The sequence below is a fragment of the Sesamum indicum genome, linkage group LG10 (genome assembly GCF_000512975.1).
Source record: "Sesamum indicum cultivar Zhongzhi No. 13 linkage group LG10, S_indicum_v1.0, whole genome shotgun sequence".
Taxonomy (NCBI): Eukaryota; Viridiplantae; Streptophyta; class Magnoliopsida; order Lamiales; family Pedaliaceae; genus Sesamum; species Sesamum indicum.
The window spans coordinates 3,437,012-3,455,898 of record NC_026154.1 but is presented as its reverse complement, the minus strand read 5'-3'; the positions used below and the strand labels follow the sequence as shown (position 1 = coordinate 3,455,898).

Sequence of the window (18,887 nt, the reverse complement as noted above, 5' to 3'; positions counted from 1 at the left end):
CTATAGTTTCAAGCAATATCTTTCTCTTTTTTTTTAAAAAAAAAAAAGTATTTGAAAGCATCATCTTCAGGAATTAATAATTTTAACCATGGATTTAAAATTAAAATGATCGATTAGACATAGTAGCAAAGCATTTTAACCATGTTGAGAATATTTTTACCTCTAACCTGCATGCAAAGTATTCATATATCTAAAATCAATTTGTGTGCATTATTTAGTCTAAACAGCTTTTCGGAGAGACACAAGCCCATGAACATACCCAAATTGAGGTCCATTGGGCCACTAAGGTTACCTCAATTAAGAAAGTCCAGTCGGCCTTATAGAACTGGGCCCTAATCCTTTATTCTTTTTTTTTAATTATTATTATTATTATTACTATGATTTTGTTAGTAATAGTAGCGGAGTAATTATATTCTCATTGTTCTCTCAGTTGCAATGGCAAGCACTAGCAGTTTTATATTATTATATTTATTTTAATATAATGATAAAGAGTAAAAGTTCAAAGACTCTAATTTTTATTTTATACCACAGTATTATACTAAGAAAAGTATTGGTAATAATTAGTTATAATGCGATTAACAATAATTCAAGTAACACAACTTTTTGGGTTATTGCATCCACCTCCTCAAGATTTTGATTTTTGACATCGACCTCTGCTGAGAGCCTGAGATTTTAATTTCTGGTAAAGACCTCAGCTCAAACTCTCGATATGCTTGAATTGAGTTTGAGCACGAGACTAATGTTTCAAGCTCGACAAGTTTAAGCCTGAACAAGCAAGAGAAACACAAACTAAAGGAAATTCTGCACAGAACAGAACTAGCTATTAAAAATACAGATGTATATCAAATACAGCAGTACTACGTATAATACCATTAATGACTGTTGTGCAGGTAAGAGCATTACAGAAAAGGCAAAGTAGCAAGTGATACGGAAAACTGAAGCCAGCAGAGGAACTATAGTTGCATGTGCATTCAGTATAACTGGATGATCTGCTATTGCTATGAAGGCAAATAGGAGAAAAACAAAACAAATCTTTGTTTAACTTTAGAACAAAGATCAATTTGAACAAAGTAATGCTCCTTTCACTCCCGCATCAATATATAGAATGATCTTTGTGTAACCTAACTTGACTATAAAGAACTCAAGCGCCACCTTTTCAGCTACTGGTTAACGATTCCGTTCATACAGCTGAAACTTGGGAGGCGATAGCAGTTTCACATCTAAGACTATTAACGTGGATAGTTGCTACAAAAAATATATATATAATGCCACGACATAATCCTAAAGGTAAGGGACTAGCTAAGTGGAAAAAGTTCATCCCTTCCCCCTCTGTCAGACCAAAATCTATGAATTTTACAAATCCATCTAAGCATTAGTCCATTTGGGGAGGCAACGAAGATATCTTAACGAGAACACAACTGTACAAAAGAATGAAGGTGGATATACATTACAGTACTAGCAGGAGATGAAGGATTTATTAGATGTAAGAATGATGCCAAGGAAGCCACAGCCTTATGCCTGTAAAAATTCGAAGGCTGGATTTTCGAGAAGCTCTTGTGCAGGTTTTACACCTGTGAAATCCGTTTCCTGGAGAGAACTGCATATATCGTCGATTGAGAAGGGGATGCTGCAGTAAACATGATAAATTGTTCATTAACAAAGCTTGATTGATTTAATGTTTTCAAAAAGAGCTGATATCTTATAACACTAATCACAGTACCCGGCATTGTCATCCAACACAAATGATTCACCACCGGCATCATTAGAGTCCTCGCCTGTAAGTATCTTCAAACTAGAAATAACCTGTTTGGAGCAATAAAAATGAGGCGTATATAAGGAAATAACTAAAACAGTCTGTTGTAGCAGTCAACCTGAATTAAGTGCATGCTGAAAGTCGTAAAACTAACTAGAGATGAGATAGGAAGAAGGATAACTTACCTCTGGAGGTACACTTTCTGCACCAGAATTGTCATCCGAATAGAGAGTACACATTCTATAAAGTTGTTGACTGCTCAGTTTCTGTGAACAGATAATATCGCATAAGTAAAACTTTTCAAAGTATTTATGTACTTCAGTATGCAAGACGTAAAGGCTAATGATTGGAATATTGAACACATTCAAACTAATCCTTCATGGAAGTATAAATGATTTTGGTTATCAGCCTCAACCTCCAGCATAAAAAGGAAAGAGAGAACAATCTATCTATTCTTTTGTACAAGTATCAATGTCTTTTTGAATTTGGGTTAGTTTTAATTTTACCTTATGGTTTATTATTTGTAAGGGTAATGAGGTAAATCAAGATTATTAGTATTATCTTTAATTTTGGTTTTGATAATATTTTATCTTAATACAATGCATTAATTTGAACTATGAACTAACACTTGGTTATGAACTTATTAAACTTTATCAATTCAATTTTCTTATTGATTTTTTAAAAACCTTTTTTATGCATGTATATAGGTAATACTTTTTATGAGAATGTATAATTTACCTATATATATATATATATATTATGTGTTACACATATAATATTATTACTACAAATGCACCTAGGATGTTTTAAGTTTCTTAACTTCCTATAAGAACAAAAATGTAAGTAAAAGTTAATTTTGTCTTAACATGAACTTTGATCAAGATAGATAAACATGATTTAGAATTATAAAGCATAGTTTTAAAATGAAAATTACTTTTAAAACTTCAAAGAAGACTTATTAAAACAAATATTTATTTAATTTTAATTGAAATACACTTGATAAATGAATATCATTGATATGGTGGACATTTCAAAATAATTTGGTCTCTTCTTTTCGTATCAATTGTGGATGGAAAATAATATATAATCTTATTTAAATTCTAACATATTGTAGGATGTTGAACATTGATTATAGTGAAAATTTGAATTTTAAAAACTCTTTGGATATGAAATTAGTAAAGTTCAATTTACTTTACAATGTGTACTTTAAAAAAGACAATGTGACTTTGCACCATTAACTCAATTGTTATGCAAATGAAAACTTATTTCAATTAATAAGCTGTAAATGTTGGAAATATAATTTCTATATACAATTCTATCCATAAAATGAATAGTATTGGTTTATAATAAATTTTATTTGTTTTAAGAATCGTGTGGGCACCACATACTTCATGTCAAATTTATTCATTCAAATATGAAAATAGCAGAAATGGTACTTATATTGAAAGAATGTATACCAAGTGTGATATGTATTTTCAGATAATAGAAACAAAATACAAGGTTTAGAAACTAAAAAGAAAAAGTGGCCCTTAAACTTTTATATTTTACTATGACACTTATTTTAGCAATTGACTTGGTAACAAATTTATATGTTGAATGATGGAAAATAGTGGCAATTGTATTGAAAGAATGGTATAACAAATGCTACCTATTTTGAGATAATAGAAAACAGAAATATGACATAGAAATAGAAAGAAACCGGCCAATTTTTAAATTTTACCATGATACTTTTCATTAGCAATTGAGTAGGTTCATTATATTGTTAAACACAATTGATTATGTTAATTTTATTAAAAAATATTAATTAGCAAAGTATATTACATTGTACAATATTTTTAACATACTTATAGTTACTGAGTATATATGATATTTTATCAAGAATATTAATAAAACTTAGTAGTATTAGAACTAAGGTATATTTATTCATGATTTTTAAAGTATATAAAAAAATTATTGTAATCGATCTTATTTAGGTTAAGTAAATAACCTTACCCACTAAATATTTTATTTAAAAACACAAAACTTAAATGACATGTCTATATGCATATAATTTTACTTTATTATTTTGAAACTTGATAAGAAAATTAGAAATTCTCAATCATATTTTGTAGGCAACTACAAAAGTGCATAGAATATGCCTAAAGAATGCATAAAACGTTGTTGATACAAAATTAACTATTAAAAAAATTGACAATTAAAATAAATAAGAATATTCTGAAACAAAGACAAAAGACAAACAAATTTATACATACTTATGTAGTATTTTCATCTCTTTGTAATATACTTATGTGTATAAATATTTGCACTATGAATGAAGAACCAAAGTGCAATTTTCAATGTTGAATAATTTGTAGGCAACCACAAAAGTGCACAGAATATGCCTAAAAGAAAGCATAAAATGTTGTTGATACAAAATTAACTATTAAAATAATTGATAATTAAAATAAATAAGAAACAAATTTACACATATTTATGTAGTATTTTCATCTCTTTGTAATATACTTGTGTGTATAAATATTTGCAGTATGAGTGAAGAACCAAAGTTCAATTTTAACAAAGTTATGTAATTTATTCATGCATCAAATGAATAAAACTATTCCTAAAAAATACTTATGCAATAAAAATTTTAGTAATTAAAAGTATTTTCATATAACTCTAATACATTTTAGTTTTATTTTGTCCAAAATTTTTAATCACAAGAGTGAGAATACCTCATTATTTATTGAATTTTATATTGAATACTTTTTTACACGGATTTAATTATTTTTAAAAATATTTTGACATGCGTATATATTTTACTAGTAAAATAAAAAAAAAATGAAGAAACTGGGACAGAGAGCAACAAAGAAAAAGATGAACACACATAAATAAATAACTATTGAAGGAAAAGGAATACATTTACATAAAGGAAGACTTACCGGGCACATTTCAGTAGTAAGAACATCATAAGTTAATTCTGATTTTTTTTGTAGAACCTGCACATGAGGTAAGTTATATAGCTTAACTACTATTGAAATATACTTTACCCACCACGCTCCAAAATTTGAAGGTGTTGACATTTCAACTGAAACAAAAGTATCAACTATTTTTTCTTTTGGTTGTATCCCAGTGGCGCAATTTAAGACATCATGAATAAGTTCGAACCTCAATAGTAAGTATAGTTAATTTCCTAGATTTATATTATTATCCAAGTCTATTACAAATAGTTTGCGCAGACAAGAACACAAGAACATACCAGAAGTTTTATAGCCTGCTGTACATATTGTAATTCATCAAATGATGAGCCTGCATACTGTAACATGCCAAGTAATTACTCAATTGTAACTGGCAGTGACAGCAAATCGATAAAGTAACCTTAAAAACATCTAGTGGATTATGTTATCTACAAAGATATTTCACCAGTAGAACCAAAAGCCTACCTCTTGTGCATTTCCGCACCAAAGTTCTAATTCAGCTAACCCAGCTTTTACATATTCACCATTGTTAAAGGTGCAACATTCTTTATGGAGGAGAAGGCTGCAGAAAGCAAAACAAGGTTATGAATCCTGAGGCTGGAGTAAATACCAAAAGAACAAGGAATAAGAGCTACCTATTAAAGATCTGAACATTTATATAAGAGAAGATTTCGGTGAAGATTTTTTGAACAAGGACTAGTGGAACCTGCAAAAAGTAAACTTAGATAAGATGCAGCGCATGCATCAATGGTACAACATAGTTAAGTTGTACATACAAAATTATCTTTCATTGTACTGAGAAGCCCATTTAAGCTCTCAATGATGCTTTGCCAATGACTAGTAAGCGAACTGTTGTCAGATGATTCTGACGAGTTTTCTAGAGATGATCTGGATGCCTGAGAATTTAACATATGAAAATGGAATCCACAAATTAGAATAAATCTCAAGAAGATCAAAAGAGGCAAATTCATTGGAAAAGAAAGTACACAAGGGTTTAATTTCTTGATTGTTTCATAACATGCTGTTAGCCGGCATATGTCAACCAGTTTTTTCAATGCCTTCCATTTAAACTAAATAAAAATGAAATTCAACTTCAAGATCTAAATAGAAAAGATAGAGATATTAATCTGAAAATCATATATAATAAACTCAAAATGGAGATCAAAGAAAATGTAGATGGCAATATTAGACAGGAAAAAGAGAAAAAAAAACAAATCAGTTGCAAGAAATTTTCAAATTACGGGACACGCCACCTGGATACACGAAGAAAGCAGTGGAGATATTTCCTTCTTTGAATTATCTCGAACGATTCCATAAATCTTCTCAACATAAGCAGTCAGCTGCTCCTTGAAAAGCAGAGCTGGATACCTGGCCTCAACCTGACGCACTTCATTAAGTCCAGCTACAGCAAGGTTGGTAGAAGAATTGAATGACCGGAACCCCTAAAAATATCATGCTTATGTGAATCTATGTAATAATGCCAAAAACAAACTCGTGCTTCAATGAAACTATTGTAAAGACCACTCCTATACTGAAAAATACAAGGTCTCCATACTTGGGTCATCCTTCCAAAAAATGAGGTTGGCTGTGGAGGCAAACGAGGAGAATTTGGAGGAGCTCTTAGAGTTCGCTGAAGTAGAAATAGTAGAATAGATGTGTTGGTAAGCCAGTAAACCATACAATCCTTGTTTGCCTCGTCCTGCAACGTGATACAAAACAACCCATGTTGATCAACATAGAAATGAAAACACAAAGTTGTTGAATCCACTATAAAATGGCATATCTGGATCAACTGATGACAATTTTACTTTCATTAACTTTTTTGGATATCAGATTGTTATAGGCGGATCAAAGAGGTCTTGATAATAATACTGATTGGTCTTTTAACATGGAGATCTATAGGAAGAGGTAGATATGGAACAACCGCCTAGATTGTTGCTTAGGAGGAGTTTGGAAAAGTTTGCCACCTTCATAAGTCTGTATATGAACTAAAACAGGTCCTCAAGCATGGGTTGGAATCAGGTAATAGAGAACTTCGGATTGAGAAAGAGCAAGCGTGACCATCGTATGTGGAGTCATCCTCTTAATTGTTACATGGATGACATTGTCATTACAAACAATGATACAATGAGAATTTATTCTCTGGGGACCCTCTTTCAGAGCTAGTTCCCTTATAGGATCTAGGAGTACCAAAGTATTTCTTAGGAGTTGAGGTGACAGCTAAATCATGTAATGCTCTGATGCCTCACAATCTGCAGCTTACAGAAGACAGCGAATCATTTGAAGATCCTGAGAGGTGAAGGGAGCTGGTTAGAAAATTGAACTATCTCACTCCTGATATTCCACATTGTGTTAGTGTTGCATGCTAATTCATGTCCTCCCCAATAACAAGTCATTAGACTGCGCTAGAACAAAATTTCTGCGATCTAGAAGGAGGAGCCCCAGGACAAGGGATATTATACATGAATCATGAACATATGAATATTGGATGCTTCTCAGATGTGGATTAGGGTGGCTCTAAGATTGGGCGAAGGTCTACTATAGTGTATTGTGTTCTTGTTGGAGGAATTCTTATCCCATGGTGGATTAAGAGAACAATATGGTTTTGCGTGTTGGCACAATCCATATGTGAAATAGTGTGAATATCTCAGCCCCTAATTGAGATTGACCTTAAAAGTCTCAACGCAACAAAGATATGGTGTTTATAATCAAGCTGCTTTTGACATCGCCTTTAATATAGTTTCATGAACAAAGTAGACATATCGAAATTTATTGTCATCTTGTTAGTGAAAAGGTGTAGCAAAACTTGATCTCTACAGGATATGTGAAGACAATAGGAGAACAACTAGGAGATCTTTTTACAAAAGCTCTAATTAGGACTTGAGTTGATTATCTTCGCAACAAGTTGTGGATGATTCATATCTGTGAAAAGGAAGGTTTATATTAGGAGATTTGCATATATTTAGGAACAATAGTAGAGATTGTTTGAGCTTTTACTTGTCTCACAATATGAAATGCATGAAGGAAAGCTAAAAATGTTATACATGAATATAACTGGATTTGTGGAAAACTTAAAAGTAACATAAATCGCAATCCAATGGTACATAGGAAAAAAAGTTTATTGCTTCAGGAATTAATAAAGTTATGCATAAAATCAATATATCATTGTCACGCTTAAATGATACCACCAAAATTTATACCAAGAAACGTTCATTATCCATATCATAATACACCCACAAGGTCATATTAAGAAACCCATCTTCAAAAGAGAAATAACGGATTCTCCAATTGTACATATTGGCCTATATTTCAGATGGGGCAGTACTTTGGACCATTCTTGTTGGAGCAAGTGACATTAGCAACAGTTGGTCCCTATGGTTAATTGTCAGAATCCAAATGAATAATCAAGGAACTAGACTATTCAATATCAATCGTTGAGTACTTTATTATCATAAAGTCAAAGCTAACAAACCAAATCAAAGACATGCAGAATGCTTAGACAAAAATTAGAACTTAAATGTCCCAAACTGTGTGTACCTCTATTGCAGAACCTATAATCTGAATTAGACGATCAAATACATTAGTTCTTTCAGCTTCAAATGATCTCCACTGAATAAGGCATTTGTAAATGGTAAATGCAGCGACTGGTTTTCCTTCACTGAACCCAAGATTTTTTGTGATGCACTTAAGGAGAGTATCTATATTCTCCTGAAACACCAAAAACAAAACACAATGATGTTAATTCAATTCTTTCAAGTTGGGGCTGGAACGAGGGCAAAATACTTGAATCCATCAAAGACAACACGGATGGGTCTATCTGATATTGCAGACATGAAATTTAGGGAAACTCATACTTGAAGATAGACTTGCATGAGGACATTCTTAGGCTGACTATCATCCTAAGCTTATATCAATAGCCAAAGAAGGGACAACTAGGAAGTAACGGCAAACTTAACAAATTGGAAAAAATAACATACACGTTGCCTTTCAATTTGAGATTTCCTCATGCTCTCAGATTCAGCAAATCTTTTAGCAACTGATGCACTCTGAGCTTCCTGTATGAACAGCTTCTAGAAATGATCAGCTGAGATTTGATGCAACTTTTATGGGCTATAACTGAGTATACAAATAACACCAAATTGCCATTTGTATAGTTCACTTACAGGAGGTTGATCATTCTCCGCTGTCTGCAAATGGCAAACAAAAGGATAAGAACCAAAAGTACATACCATTGAAAATTACAATTCAGATTAAATCCTAACCTGAGCTGTTGGAACTAAATGTCCCGATGCTTTCCCAGCAGGATGATTTATTAAAGCCTGCTGGCGGAGAATCTGGTCCGTAGTTTCCAGGTCGGAAATTTTTTCTTCAAGCCTGAAGTGTTACAGAGGAACTTATCGTTGGCACAAGTCAGTAGGATCGTTCAATTTCGCAAATTTCATGAGTTCGAAGGGAATAATATTAGTGTTGACAATTAGAAACAAGAAAAACATGGCATAAGTAACAGGCATCTGATAATAATTCAGGAGAAGAGAATCTACTAAAAAAACAACCTCTGCATTTCAGTCTTCAACTGAATTATTTTTGACTCAGCCTCTAATGCCTGCTTCAGTCGTTCCTCACTGAGCTTGTTTGTCTCTTCATACTTCTTCTCCGTTTCATCTATTCTCTTTTCCAGAGAATTTACTAAAAACTGAAGCAACATTTTACAATTTTCCACAAGCCATCATAAGTTGCAAACAAATTTCACCAAGATATAAATAAAACGGACCTGGAACATGACTCACCTTCAGCTTTTCATTCTCAGCTGTTAGTTTATTTAATAGTTCATGTCCCATAGGAACTTGCCCAGCTACAGCTCCTTCTGCATGAGGTACTTGTTCAGCTACCCTGACAGCAGCTCCTTCTGCATGAGGTACTTGCTCAGCTACCCTGACGGCAGCTCCTTCTGCATTAGTTTCTTGCTCGACTACCGTATCTGCAGCTCCTTCTGCACGAGTTACTTGCTCTGCTACCTTATCCACAAATGCTTCTGCACGAGGTACTTGCTCAACTACCTTATCCGCAGCTCCTTCTACACGAGATACTTGCTCAGCTACCCTATCCGCAGCTCCTTCTACACGAGATACTTGCTCCGCTACCCTATCCGCAACTCCCTCTGCACGAAGCACTTGCTCAGCTACCTTATTCGCCGATTCACGTTCCTTTATGAGCAGTTCTTTGGTTTCACGAAACTGCACTTGCATTTCGTCCAAAGCAGATTGTGATTTTGCGGTCTCGTAATTTTTGGCTTCCTCAATGTCAGCCTAAGAAAAATAAACCCTTAATTAGGGGAATAAAGTAGAGCTGACTAAGAGCAAACATGTACTACTCCCACATTAAAGTAATTGTTAAAGGCAAAGGGACAAACATATTACCCTCATGCGTTTCTCCAGCTGCAATTGCAAAGTTAATTTTTCTATTTGCTTTTCCAACTTGGTTTTGGTTTGTTGTAGTTCACTAGTTTCATTAGCAGCCTGACCCTGAGACAGATAGGATACAGTCAATTTATTAAAGTTCGTTGGCCACCAGAATAGCACTAGTAGTTGATGATTATGAAACAGACTTGAAACTGCATTTGCATTTCTTCCAAAGCAGATTGCAATTTTGCGATCTCGTGATTTTTGGCTTCCTCTATCTCAACCTAAGAAAACGAGACCAGCAATTAGGGGACAAGACAAAGCTGATAACCATAATGATCTTTCATACATTATACAGGTGAGCCACCAATCATTTACTAACTCCCACATAAAAGTAATTGTTAAGGCAATGGCAAACATATTACCCTCATGCGTTTCTCCAACTCCAATTGCGAAGTTAATTCCTTGACTTGCTCTTCCAACTTGACTTTAGCTTCTTGGAGTGCACCAGTTTCCCTTGCAGCCTGTGATAAATTGGACACAGTCAATTCTGTATGAGCTGTGCAAATGACTAAGTTACCAAAAATAACCTCTGCAAATGACTCTTTGTTACAAAAAGCAATTATACATAAGAAACTATCCCCGACAACTTTATTAGGTATGTAGGATGACACAACTAATTATTTAATACATGTAGATTGCACCTTCACAGATGGGCTGGATCAGTTTCTGATGTGAAGCACACGAACTTTTTATTCAAAGAATACCAAAGTAACATAAGATACACGCAAAAACTACAACTATCTAGAGTAAGCTTCAGAAGCACAAAACTAATAACAGTCATCACAGAATTGACCTATCTTTGTACTAATAATCCAAGGTTCAACTCCATAATTAGTTCATCAGTTATGTCCGGAGAACATTGTCTCCCCTCTGAAACGTGGACAAACATGGAGAAGGAGCAAACTTAGTTCAATTTTGTTTTACACGATCAAGTTGAGGAACTCTCACCAATTTAAGTTTTCGAAGTTCTTGGAGAGCCAAACTTGCTCTGCAAGCACACTGAATAGCTTTTGCTGCTCCCTTCAAGCTTGAATAGCTGTGGCAAGCCAAGAATCCTCGGCAATATCTCTGGTTAAGTATAAAATTCACACCATAATAGAATGAATAGGCAACTTCCAGAAAGCATATATTGGTAAACCAATAAATAAATACAGATGATTAAGTAGATTGTGTTTCTAGAAGCCCGTGTGCTACATGAGAGTACCTCCGGATGAATAAATACAAGCAGAAAAATCTATGAAAACCTCTAGAAACCGCCAAAAAATCCAATTTGAGTATAATGCTTGGAAAATTAGTAGAAAGTGAATCTTAACATTTTCAGATTAGTCTTTTCATCCCCGGCAAGAAAAATAAAAATGTTTCACTTTTATTCTTGAAATTGAAATTTGATCGCTTGCATGCATCATACAGTTATAGCATGTCATACATCCTGAAATGAGAGTGTTGATACTTGCATCATAAAGTTAGCTATAAAGAGTAACTTTTTATATGTGAGTAGACTTCTAGAGAAACTTTCCTATATTGCAGGAAGTTCTCCAGAACACAGTTCCATCAAGTTCAGTTTGGACGTATTTCTATACCCCAGTTCAGAATTTCATCATGTGTGTGTATAAAGAAAGAAATCTGTTGAGAGTTACTTGTGGTTGTCCATATATCTTGATTTAAGTTAACTATATTAGAAGAGATGTTGGCGGCTGACATACGCAGAACTTGCCATACAGCTGCAAAATGGTCTGCTGTATTGATTTTTTATTTCTCATTAGCAAGTCTTAGAACAATAATCTTAACAATAAAAATCTTCCAAGAAAGTTGGGGTGTTCGTAAGATGAAATGAGCTAAGGTTAGAGATAGGGGTGACAAAAGAAACTTTAAGAACCGCCGGAATCAAATCGTTTTACATGATTTATCTTTCAAACTGAAATTCTAAATCTTTAATAAAACCACACCGGACTCATTGGTTTGGTTTTGATTTATAACTAAAAAAACCAATAAAAACCGAATCGTATTGTAAAATATATAATTATTTTTAAAATTATATATATAAAATAACTTGAGAAAATTGTTTAGAAGAATTCATATTCAAATTATAAAATCAAGCCTGTTAAAATTTCCCCCTTCCTCCTCTTTCTCTTTCAATTTCCTTCATCTTCTCTCTCTTTTCCTCTCCTCCTTTCTCTCTTCTCTCTTTTGTGTCCCCTCCTCCCCCCCCATTCTCTATTCTCTCATCCGCCACCTCAATGGATATATATGATTAATTTGAAAGGAATTTTCACAAGGTTTGAATGAGCACGATTGATTAAATATGTATTTTTGTGATTTTTCAAATTTTTTTGGCTAAAATTAAGTTTTAATTTTCTACTATAGAATTTATTTGGTATATCAAATGTCACTTGGCATTCAAGATGTTTTTAAAAACTTTTAGTTGTATTATATCTTCAACTATTGTATATTTAACTTTAATTATTTCGAAACTTGTAACATTTTGTTACTTAAAGAGTTTAGCTATGTATGTTTTTCAGATTGTCGTATATTTGACTTTAACTATTCCAATTACATTTTCTTAGCTTTTTGTTAATCTTAACGTGTTTTTGTTATAAGTGTTAAAACCGCCAAATCGTCCAAAACTGCACTTTTGATGTTGATTAGGGGTGTTCAACAAAACCGACTGATCACCCCAACTGACCGGCCCAACCCAAATCGCACTGCAATTAGCAGACTACGAGTGGGTTTGGGTCTTGGACTAGTAAAAACAACGACAACTTAGTAATCCGGTTTGATTTTATACTTCTATGGACCGTGTTGGCCACGCTCGATCTCAATAATAATAATAATAGTAATTGGAGTAATAATAATAATAATTATTGTTACAGATTATATATAGGCTGATTTGTAGGCTAAATAATACAAATTAGAGAGCTGATTTATTGTAATTACTATAGGATATTTTGTTTCCTATTATAGGATTTTTGTACTTGTATATATACCCTCATGATTGAAAACTCATTCTCCACTTCTCGACTTACATGGTACCAGAGTGGTTTGATTCATAAAATTTTTCTTTTAGGTGGGAAAATTCTAGGTTGGTGGCTGTGAGGGAGGCTGCGCCAATATTTAAGGTGCAGACTTTGGACGTCTATAGACACCGCCAACTCAGGGAGATACGACGTGCCAATTGGTCAGAACCCAATGGCTCGTTTCTCAATGCTATTTGCATACCTGTTTTTGGTCAACATAGATATAGGTGTGGGACTTGACTACGACAAGTTTGGTTCTCATGTGGGTAATCTGTTATCTTGTTAGCAATTATGTCTAACAAAAAGACTGGAGTTGTTTCTGTTCCGCTGGTTTCAAGAGTCATAGAACATAAATTAAATGGAATTATTTTTCTTGATTGGAACCGTACCATTGAATTATATCTGCTCAGTATTTCTATGGATGGTCATGTGACTAAAGATCCTCCTACAGATCACCTCTAGATTACCTTGGGTGAGGATGCTTGCTTGTATACAAATTCGTAACTCTATTGATAGTGAGGTGGTTGGTTTGGTTACTCATTGTAAGACAGTAAAACTATTTTCTGTTCTACAAAAGGAAATTTCTCTGGTATCTATGATGTTTGCAAGGATTTTTACAGGGCAAATAAAGGAGATAAGTCTAGTTATTTTATGGAATTCAAGAAAACATATGAAGAGCTCATTATGTTGCTTCCCTTCAGTACTGATGGTTGTTATGAATTGTTATGAGTTTTCTAGCCGATCTTCCGTCTGAATTTGAGACTGCCAAATCCCAAATTCTTTCCACTTAAGAAATTTTCTATCTAGAAGATGTTTTTCGGAGGGTTCTCCATATAGAGAATACGTTGCCAACTCAGCCTAACAGTGTTCTTATTAGCCGTACTACCACATCTATCTCAGGAAGACAACACTAAAAGAGTGGTGGCAACAGTACGAGCATGGAGTCGGGTCCTACAACTCTGATAACAATACTGGAAACCGTGGACAAGAAGCAAGAAGAAATTGTATGTCGCTAATTTCACAAACCAGGTCATATCAAGCGGGATTGTCGGAAGCTGCAATATAAGAAAACTGAGTCTGCCCATGTTGCATCTAGTTATGAGACCTCTGAAAAGTCTGTTACAATAAGTGCAAAATGAGTACGCCAGATTGATTCAGCTTCAACAAACAGTGAAACAACCATCTGTTCATGTTACTGCTCTTGTCGGGACAAGTAAAACCAATAGATGTCTTGTTTCTTCTTCTTCAAAATGGGTCATTGATTCTGGTGCTACAGATCACATGACATGTAATCCCAATTTACTTTCTAACTTTCAGCCACATAAATCTGTCACTCCTGTTACTTTAGCTGATAGTTCAACATCCAGTGTTATTGGGTTTGGGTCTGGAACCACTGATCCCACATCATCTCTCTATTTATTATATGTTCTAAGTCTAACACAACTATCTTTTAATGTGATTTCTATCAGCAAACTTGTGCCCTTAATTGTTGTCTCTTATTTTTTTCCTGGTTATTTCAGGATCTCGTGACAAAGAAGATTATTGGCAAGGGACACGAGTCTGATGGTCTCTATATTCTTAATACACACAAACCAGGGTGTATAGCCTGTGCCAAAATAGTTTCTCCTTTTGACGCACATTGTCGATTGGGTCATCCTTCATTTTCTATGTTAAAGAAACTTTGTGCCCAATTTTTAAGCATTAATTCATTAGATTGTTAGTCCTGTCAGTTTGCTAAACACCATCGTCTTTGTTCTAGTCTTAGAGTCAATAAGCGAGCTACTGCTCCCTTTGAGTTAGTTTATTATGATGTTTGGGGTCTTTGTCCAATTACCTCTAAAATTGGTTTTAAATATTTTGTTACTTATATTGATGATTATTCTAGAAATGACATGGCTTTATTTGATGAAAATCACTCAAAATTATTTTCTCATTTTTTTCTTCCTTTTGTGCTGAAATTGAAACTCAATTTGGTAAACCTGTACAAATTTTAAGAAGTGATAATGCAAAAGAATATGTTTCAGGAAATTTTCAAAAATACATGCTTGAGCACCGTATTCTCTATCAGACTTCTTATATTGACATCCATTTCTCAGAATGGTGCTGCTAAAAGAAAGAATAGACATCTTCTTGAAACTTCTAGAGCTTTATTATTTCAAATGCAGGTTCCTAAATGCTTCTGGGCTGATGTTGTGTCTACTGCTTGTTTTCTAATCAATCGTATGCCTTCCTCAATTTTATCTAGTAATAATCCTTGTGGCACTCTATTTCCAAATAAACAATTGTTTCCTGTATAACCAAAGATATTCGGTTGTACTTGTTTCCTTCGGGATGTTCATCCTCAAGTTACAAAACTTGATCCTAAGTCCTTGAAGTGTATGTTTCTAGGTAAACGTGCATGCACTTATCCAAACTCTCAGTTTGTTTCCTACAATCATTTGTCTCCCACTTGTAATTTTCTTACATCCCTAGACACTGTCTACATCTAAAACTGTTCGAGAGGCATTAGCTCATCCCTGATGGCGGAATGCTATGATCGAGAAAATGAATGCTCTAGATGTTTAATGGTACATGGACTTTGGTTACCTTATATGTAGGTAAACAAGCAATTGGATGAAATGGGTATTTACCATCAAAATTAATCCTGATGGCTCCATTTCTCAATTGAAAGCTCGACTTATTCTCAGACTGTTGGAATGGACTATCATGATACTTTCCCCTATTGCTAAACTTGCTTCTCTCACGATATCTATCTCCCTTGTAGCAAGTTATGACTGGCCTTTGAATCAGTTAGACATAAAGAATGCCTTTCTTCACGCGGATCTTCAGGAGGAAGTATATATAGAGCAACCACATGGTTTTGTTGCTCAGGGGGAGTATGGGAAAGTCTATCATCTGCAAAAATCTCTATATGACTTGAAACAGAGTCCTCGGGCTTGGTTTGAAAAATTTAGCTAGGCTATTATGAAGTTTGGGATGCAGAAGAGCAAGTCACGTCATTCTGTTTTCTATAGACAATGTGATAAAGGTATTTTTTTGTTAGTTGTATATATGTGGATGATATTGTAATCACAGGTAGTTATTCTAGAGGAATCTTGTCTTTGAAGTTCTTCCGTCATACTCAGTTCCATACCAAAGACTTGGGGATGTAAAAGTATTTCTTGGGAGTTGAAGTTAGTACGAGTTAGAAAGGAATCTTCCTATCCCAGAGGGAGTATGTGCTTGGTTTATTGTCAGAGTGTGGAAACTTGGGCGCTAAACCATGTAGTACTCCAGTGGTTCCTAATTTACAATTAACAGAAGAAGGTGAATTGTTTGCGGATCCTGAGACGTACAAAGGACTTATTGGAAAGTTTAATCATCTTACTATGGCACGTCCTAATATTGTACATGTCATCACCAACTGTTGATCATTGGAAAGCAGTAGAACAAGTTCTGCACTATTTAAAAGGGGCTCCTGGACGTGGAATCCTATATGGCAATCATGGTCATACTAGGATTGAATGTTTTTCAAATTCTGATCGGGCAGGGTGTAAAGAAGATAGGAGATCTACTTAGGATATTGTGTTTTTGTTGGGGGAAATTTGGTTACGTGGAATGGTGGAAGAGTGAAAAACACAATGTAGTCTCACAATCAAATGCGGAAGCTAAATACAGAGCTATGGCCAAATCTGTGTGTAAAGTCATATGGGTATATGAGCTCCTCACTAAAGTAAGAATTAAGGTCTAAGTACCTGCAAAGCTATGGTGTGAAAATCAAGTTGCACTTCACATTGCTTCCAATCCAGCCTTTCATTAACAAACGAAACATATTGATTAATTGTCATTTCATTCGTGAAAACATTCAAGAGGGTTTGATAACTACAGGTTGTTAGCAGGGTCCGAATTGATTATCTATGTAACAAGCTAGGTATGATTAATATCTAATGCTCAAGTTTGAAGGGGAGTGCTATAGATTATACATAGGTTGATTTGTGGGGATTACATAGGCTGTTGTAGGCTAAATAATAGGAATTACAGAGTTGATTTATCCTAATTAATATAGGATATTCTGTTTCCTATTATAGGATTTCTATACTTGTATATATACCCTCACAATTGATGAATAGGAAAAAAGAATTCATTCTCTTCTTCTAAGACATACAATAGTAATAGTAATAGTAATAGTAATAGTAATAATATACTAGGATTCTTTATAAATTCATACCAAAGTTTTGATAATACATAAATTAATATTTAAGACAACAACAAAAATTGCAATATTTTTATTGATATTGTATAATATATATGTATACATACGCAAATGAAATTAATTAGTCAACTTTTATATTTTTTATACAATTAATAAATCCAAGAAGTAAATGGATGATATCATTGTATCATTATAATATGGCTTCATAATCATCTTAATATCTTATTTTATTTTATATATTATTATGATCAACTTCTATATCATTTAATTGAAAATAAGGACTTTTTCACAATCTTATTCATAAAATAAACTTGGTAAAATTTTTATATTTATTTGTATTCTTCTTTAATAAATATAAATATATAACCATGTATAAGTATTTATATTTTGCACAATGTAATTGATATCTCATATCTTTACATTTATGTTAATTATATTCTAATTAAACAAATACTAGATATACAAAAAGAATAAAAAAGAGAACAAAAAGTTATATATTCTGCACAATTAAAATTGAACTAGTATACACATGTTATTTCAGCACTATAAATTGTATTAATTATGAATTAATAAAAATATATAAACCATCATTATATTTCTAATTTATAGTGTTATTCTTTAAGTTTTTTAATTTCTCATATTATCTTATTTCCTCCATTAAAAACAGAATATCCTCTTTTATTATTAAACTCAATCAAGTATTTTATCCACTTCCTTTGTGGTAAATTAAAATAAAATATATGTTACATATACGTTGCATACTAATAATATTTTGTCATTGAAAGTGCATAAAAATAGAATAGTTATATTCTTTTTTTTTTAATAATAAATCAAAGTATGAAAATTTTCTTAATACTTATCTTTTCTTTTGTATGTTTGGAATTCATGAAGTTACAATACATGAAGCTCGGACATCAGTCAATAGTTGATACTTATAGTTTATACTGTAGATGTTTCTGGAAACTTGAGAGAGACCATAGGATGACCGTTATTAATTTATTTCATATATAGATTTTTATTTATGACTTTAGAATATGTATTTTGAGATTAAAATTTTTATATAACTAGAATAGTTAAACTTTGAATTTAGTTTATTATTGACTTTATGCTAAAGCCTGCAAAAACCGCCCTTACTCACCCTGACCCAATTAAATCGAAAAGTGCAGTTTTTATGATTGTGGCCTAGGTTTGCGTGACCTACTCAAAAACCGTAAATATTGGGTTGGGCAAAGAAATTACCTAAATTGGCCCAACCCACATAGCCTACACTCCTAATTTTTTATTTGAAAGTATCAATTTAAAAATTATAAAACTGCCATTGACAATTTTGAAAATAGCTTAAAAAAACCAAAATCACACCGTAATCACTCCAGGTTAGAGAGAGTAATTAAAGCAGGTAGAAAGAAAGCATACATATACAAAACTATGCTACCTTTCTTGTGCATGAAATTACCTGGATAGCAATAGCTGCTCTATTCCGACGTCTACGTAGAAGCTCATCACGTGCAGCCA

The 18,887-nt window shown here is 33.3% G+C and overlaps 1 protein-coding gene and 1 long non-coding RNA gene across 2 annotated transcripts in view; one reads left to right on the top strand and one right to left on the bottom strand.

Annotated features, from left to right (window-relative positions):
- The window catches only part of LOC105172033 (myosin-8), a gene marked incomplete in the record, with an annotated part of 32,692 nt that continues 14,793 nt past the window's right edge, over window positions 989-18,887 (bottom strand). The window contains 21 exon segments of the mRNA XM_020697447.1: window positions 989-1,627; window positions 1,721-1,803; window positions 1,939-2,019; window positions 4,672-4,728; window positions 4,989-5,045; window positions 5,173-5,269; window positions 5,343-5,413; window positions 5,484-5,603; window positions 5,961-6,149; window positions 6,263-6,406; window positions 8,245-8,415; window positions 8,685-8,762; window positions 8,871-8,894; window positions 8,970-9,081; window positions 9,261-9,400; window positions 9,495-10,013; window positions 10,125-10,229; window positions 10,313-10,390; window positions 10,532-10,630; window positions 11,118-11,237; window positions 18,829-18,887. Of these exon segments, the coding sequence (XP_020553106.1) occupies window positions 1,513-1,627; window positions 1,721-1,803; window positions 1,939-2,019; window positions 4,672-4,728; window positions 4,989-5,045; window positions 5,173-5,269; window positions 5,343-5,413; window positions 5,484-5,603; window positions 5,961-6,149; window positions 6,263-6,406; window positions 8,245-8,415; window positions 8,685-8,762; window positions 8,871-8,894; window positions 8,970-9,081; window positions 9,261-9,400; window positions 9,495-10,013; window positions 10,125-10,229; window positions 10,313-10,390; window positions 10,532-10,630; window positions 11,118-11,237; window positions 18,829-18,887 (2,519 nt within the window).
- On the top strand, window positions 13,229-16,071 carry LOC110012725. Its single transcript, XR_002287928.1, has 2 exons — window positions 13,229-14,471; window positions 14,704-16,071. It is a non-coding gene; the product is annotated as an uncharacterized LOC110012725 (long non-coding RNA).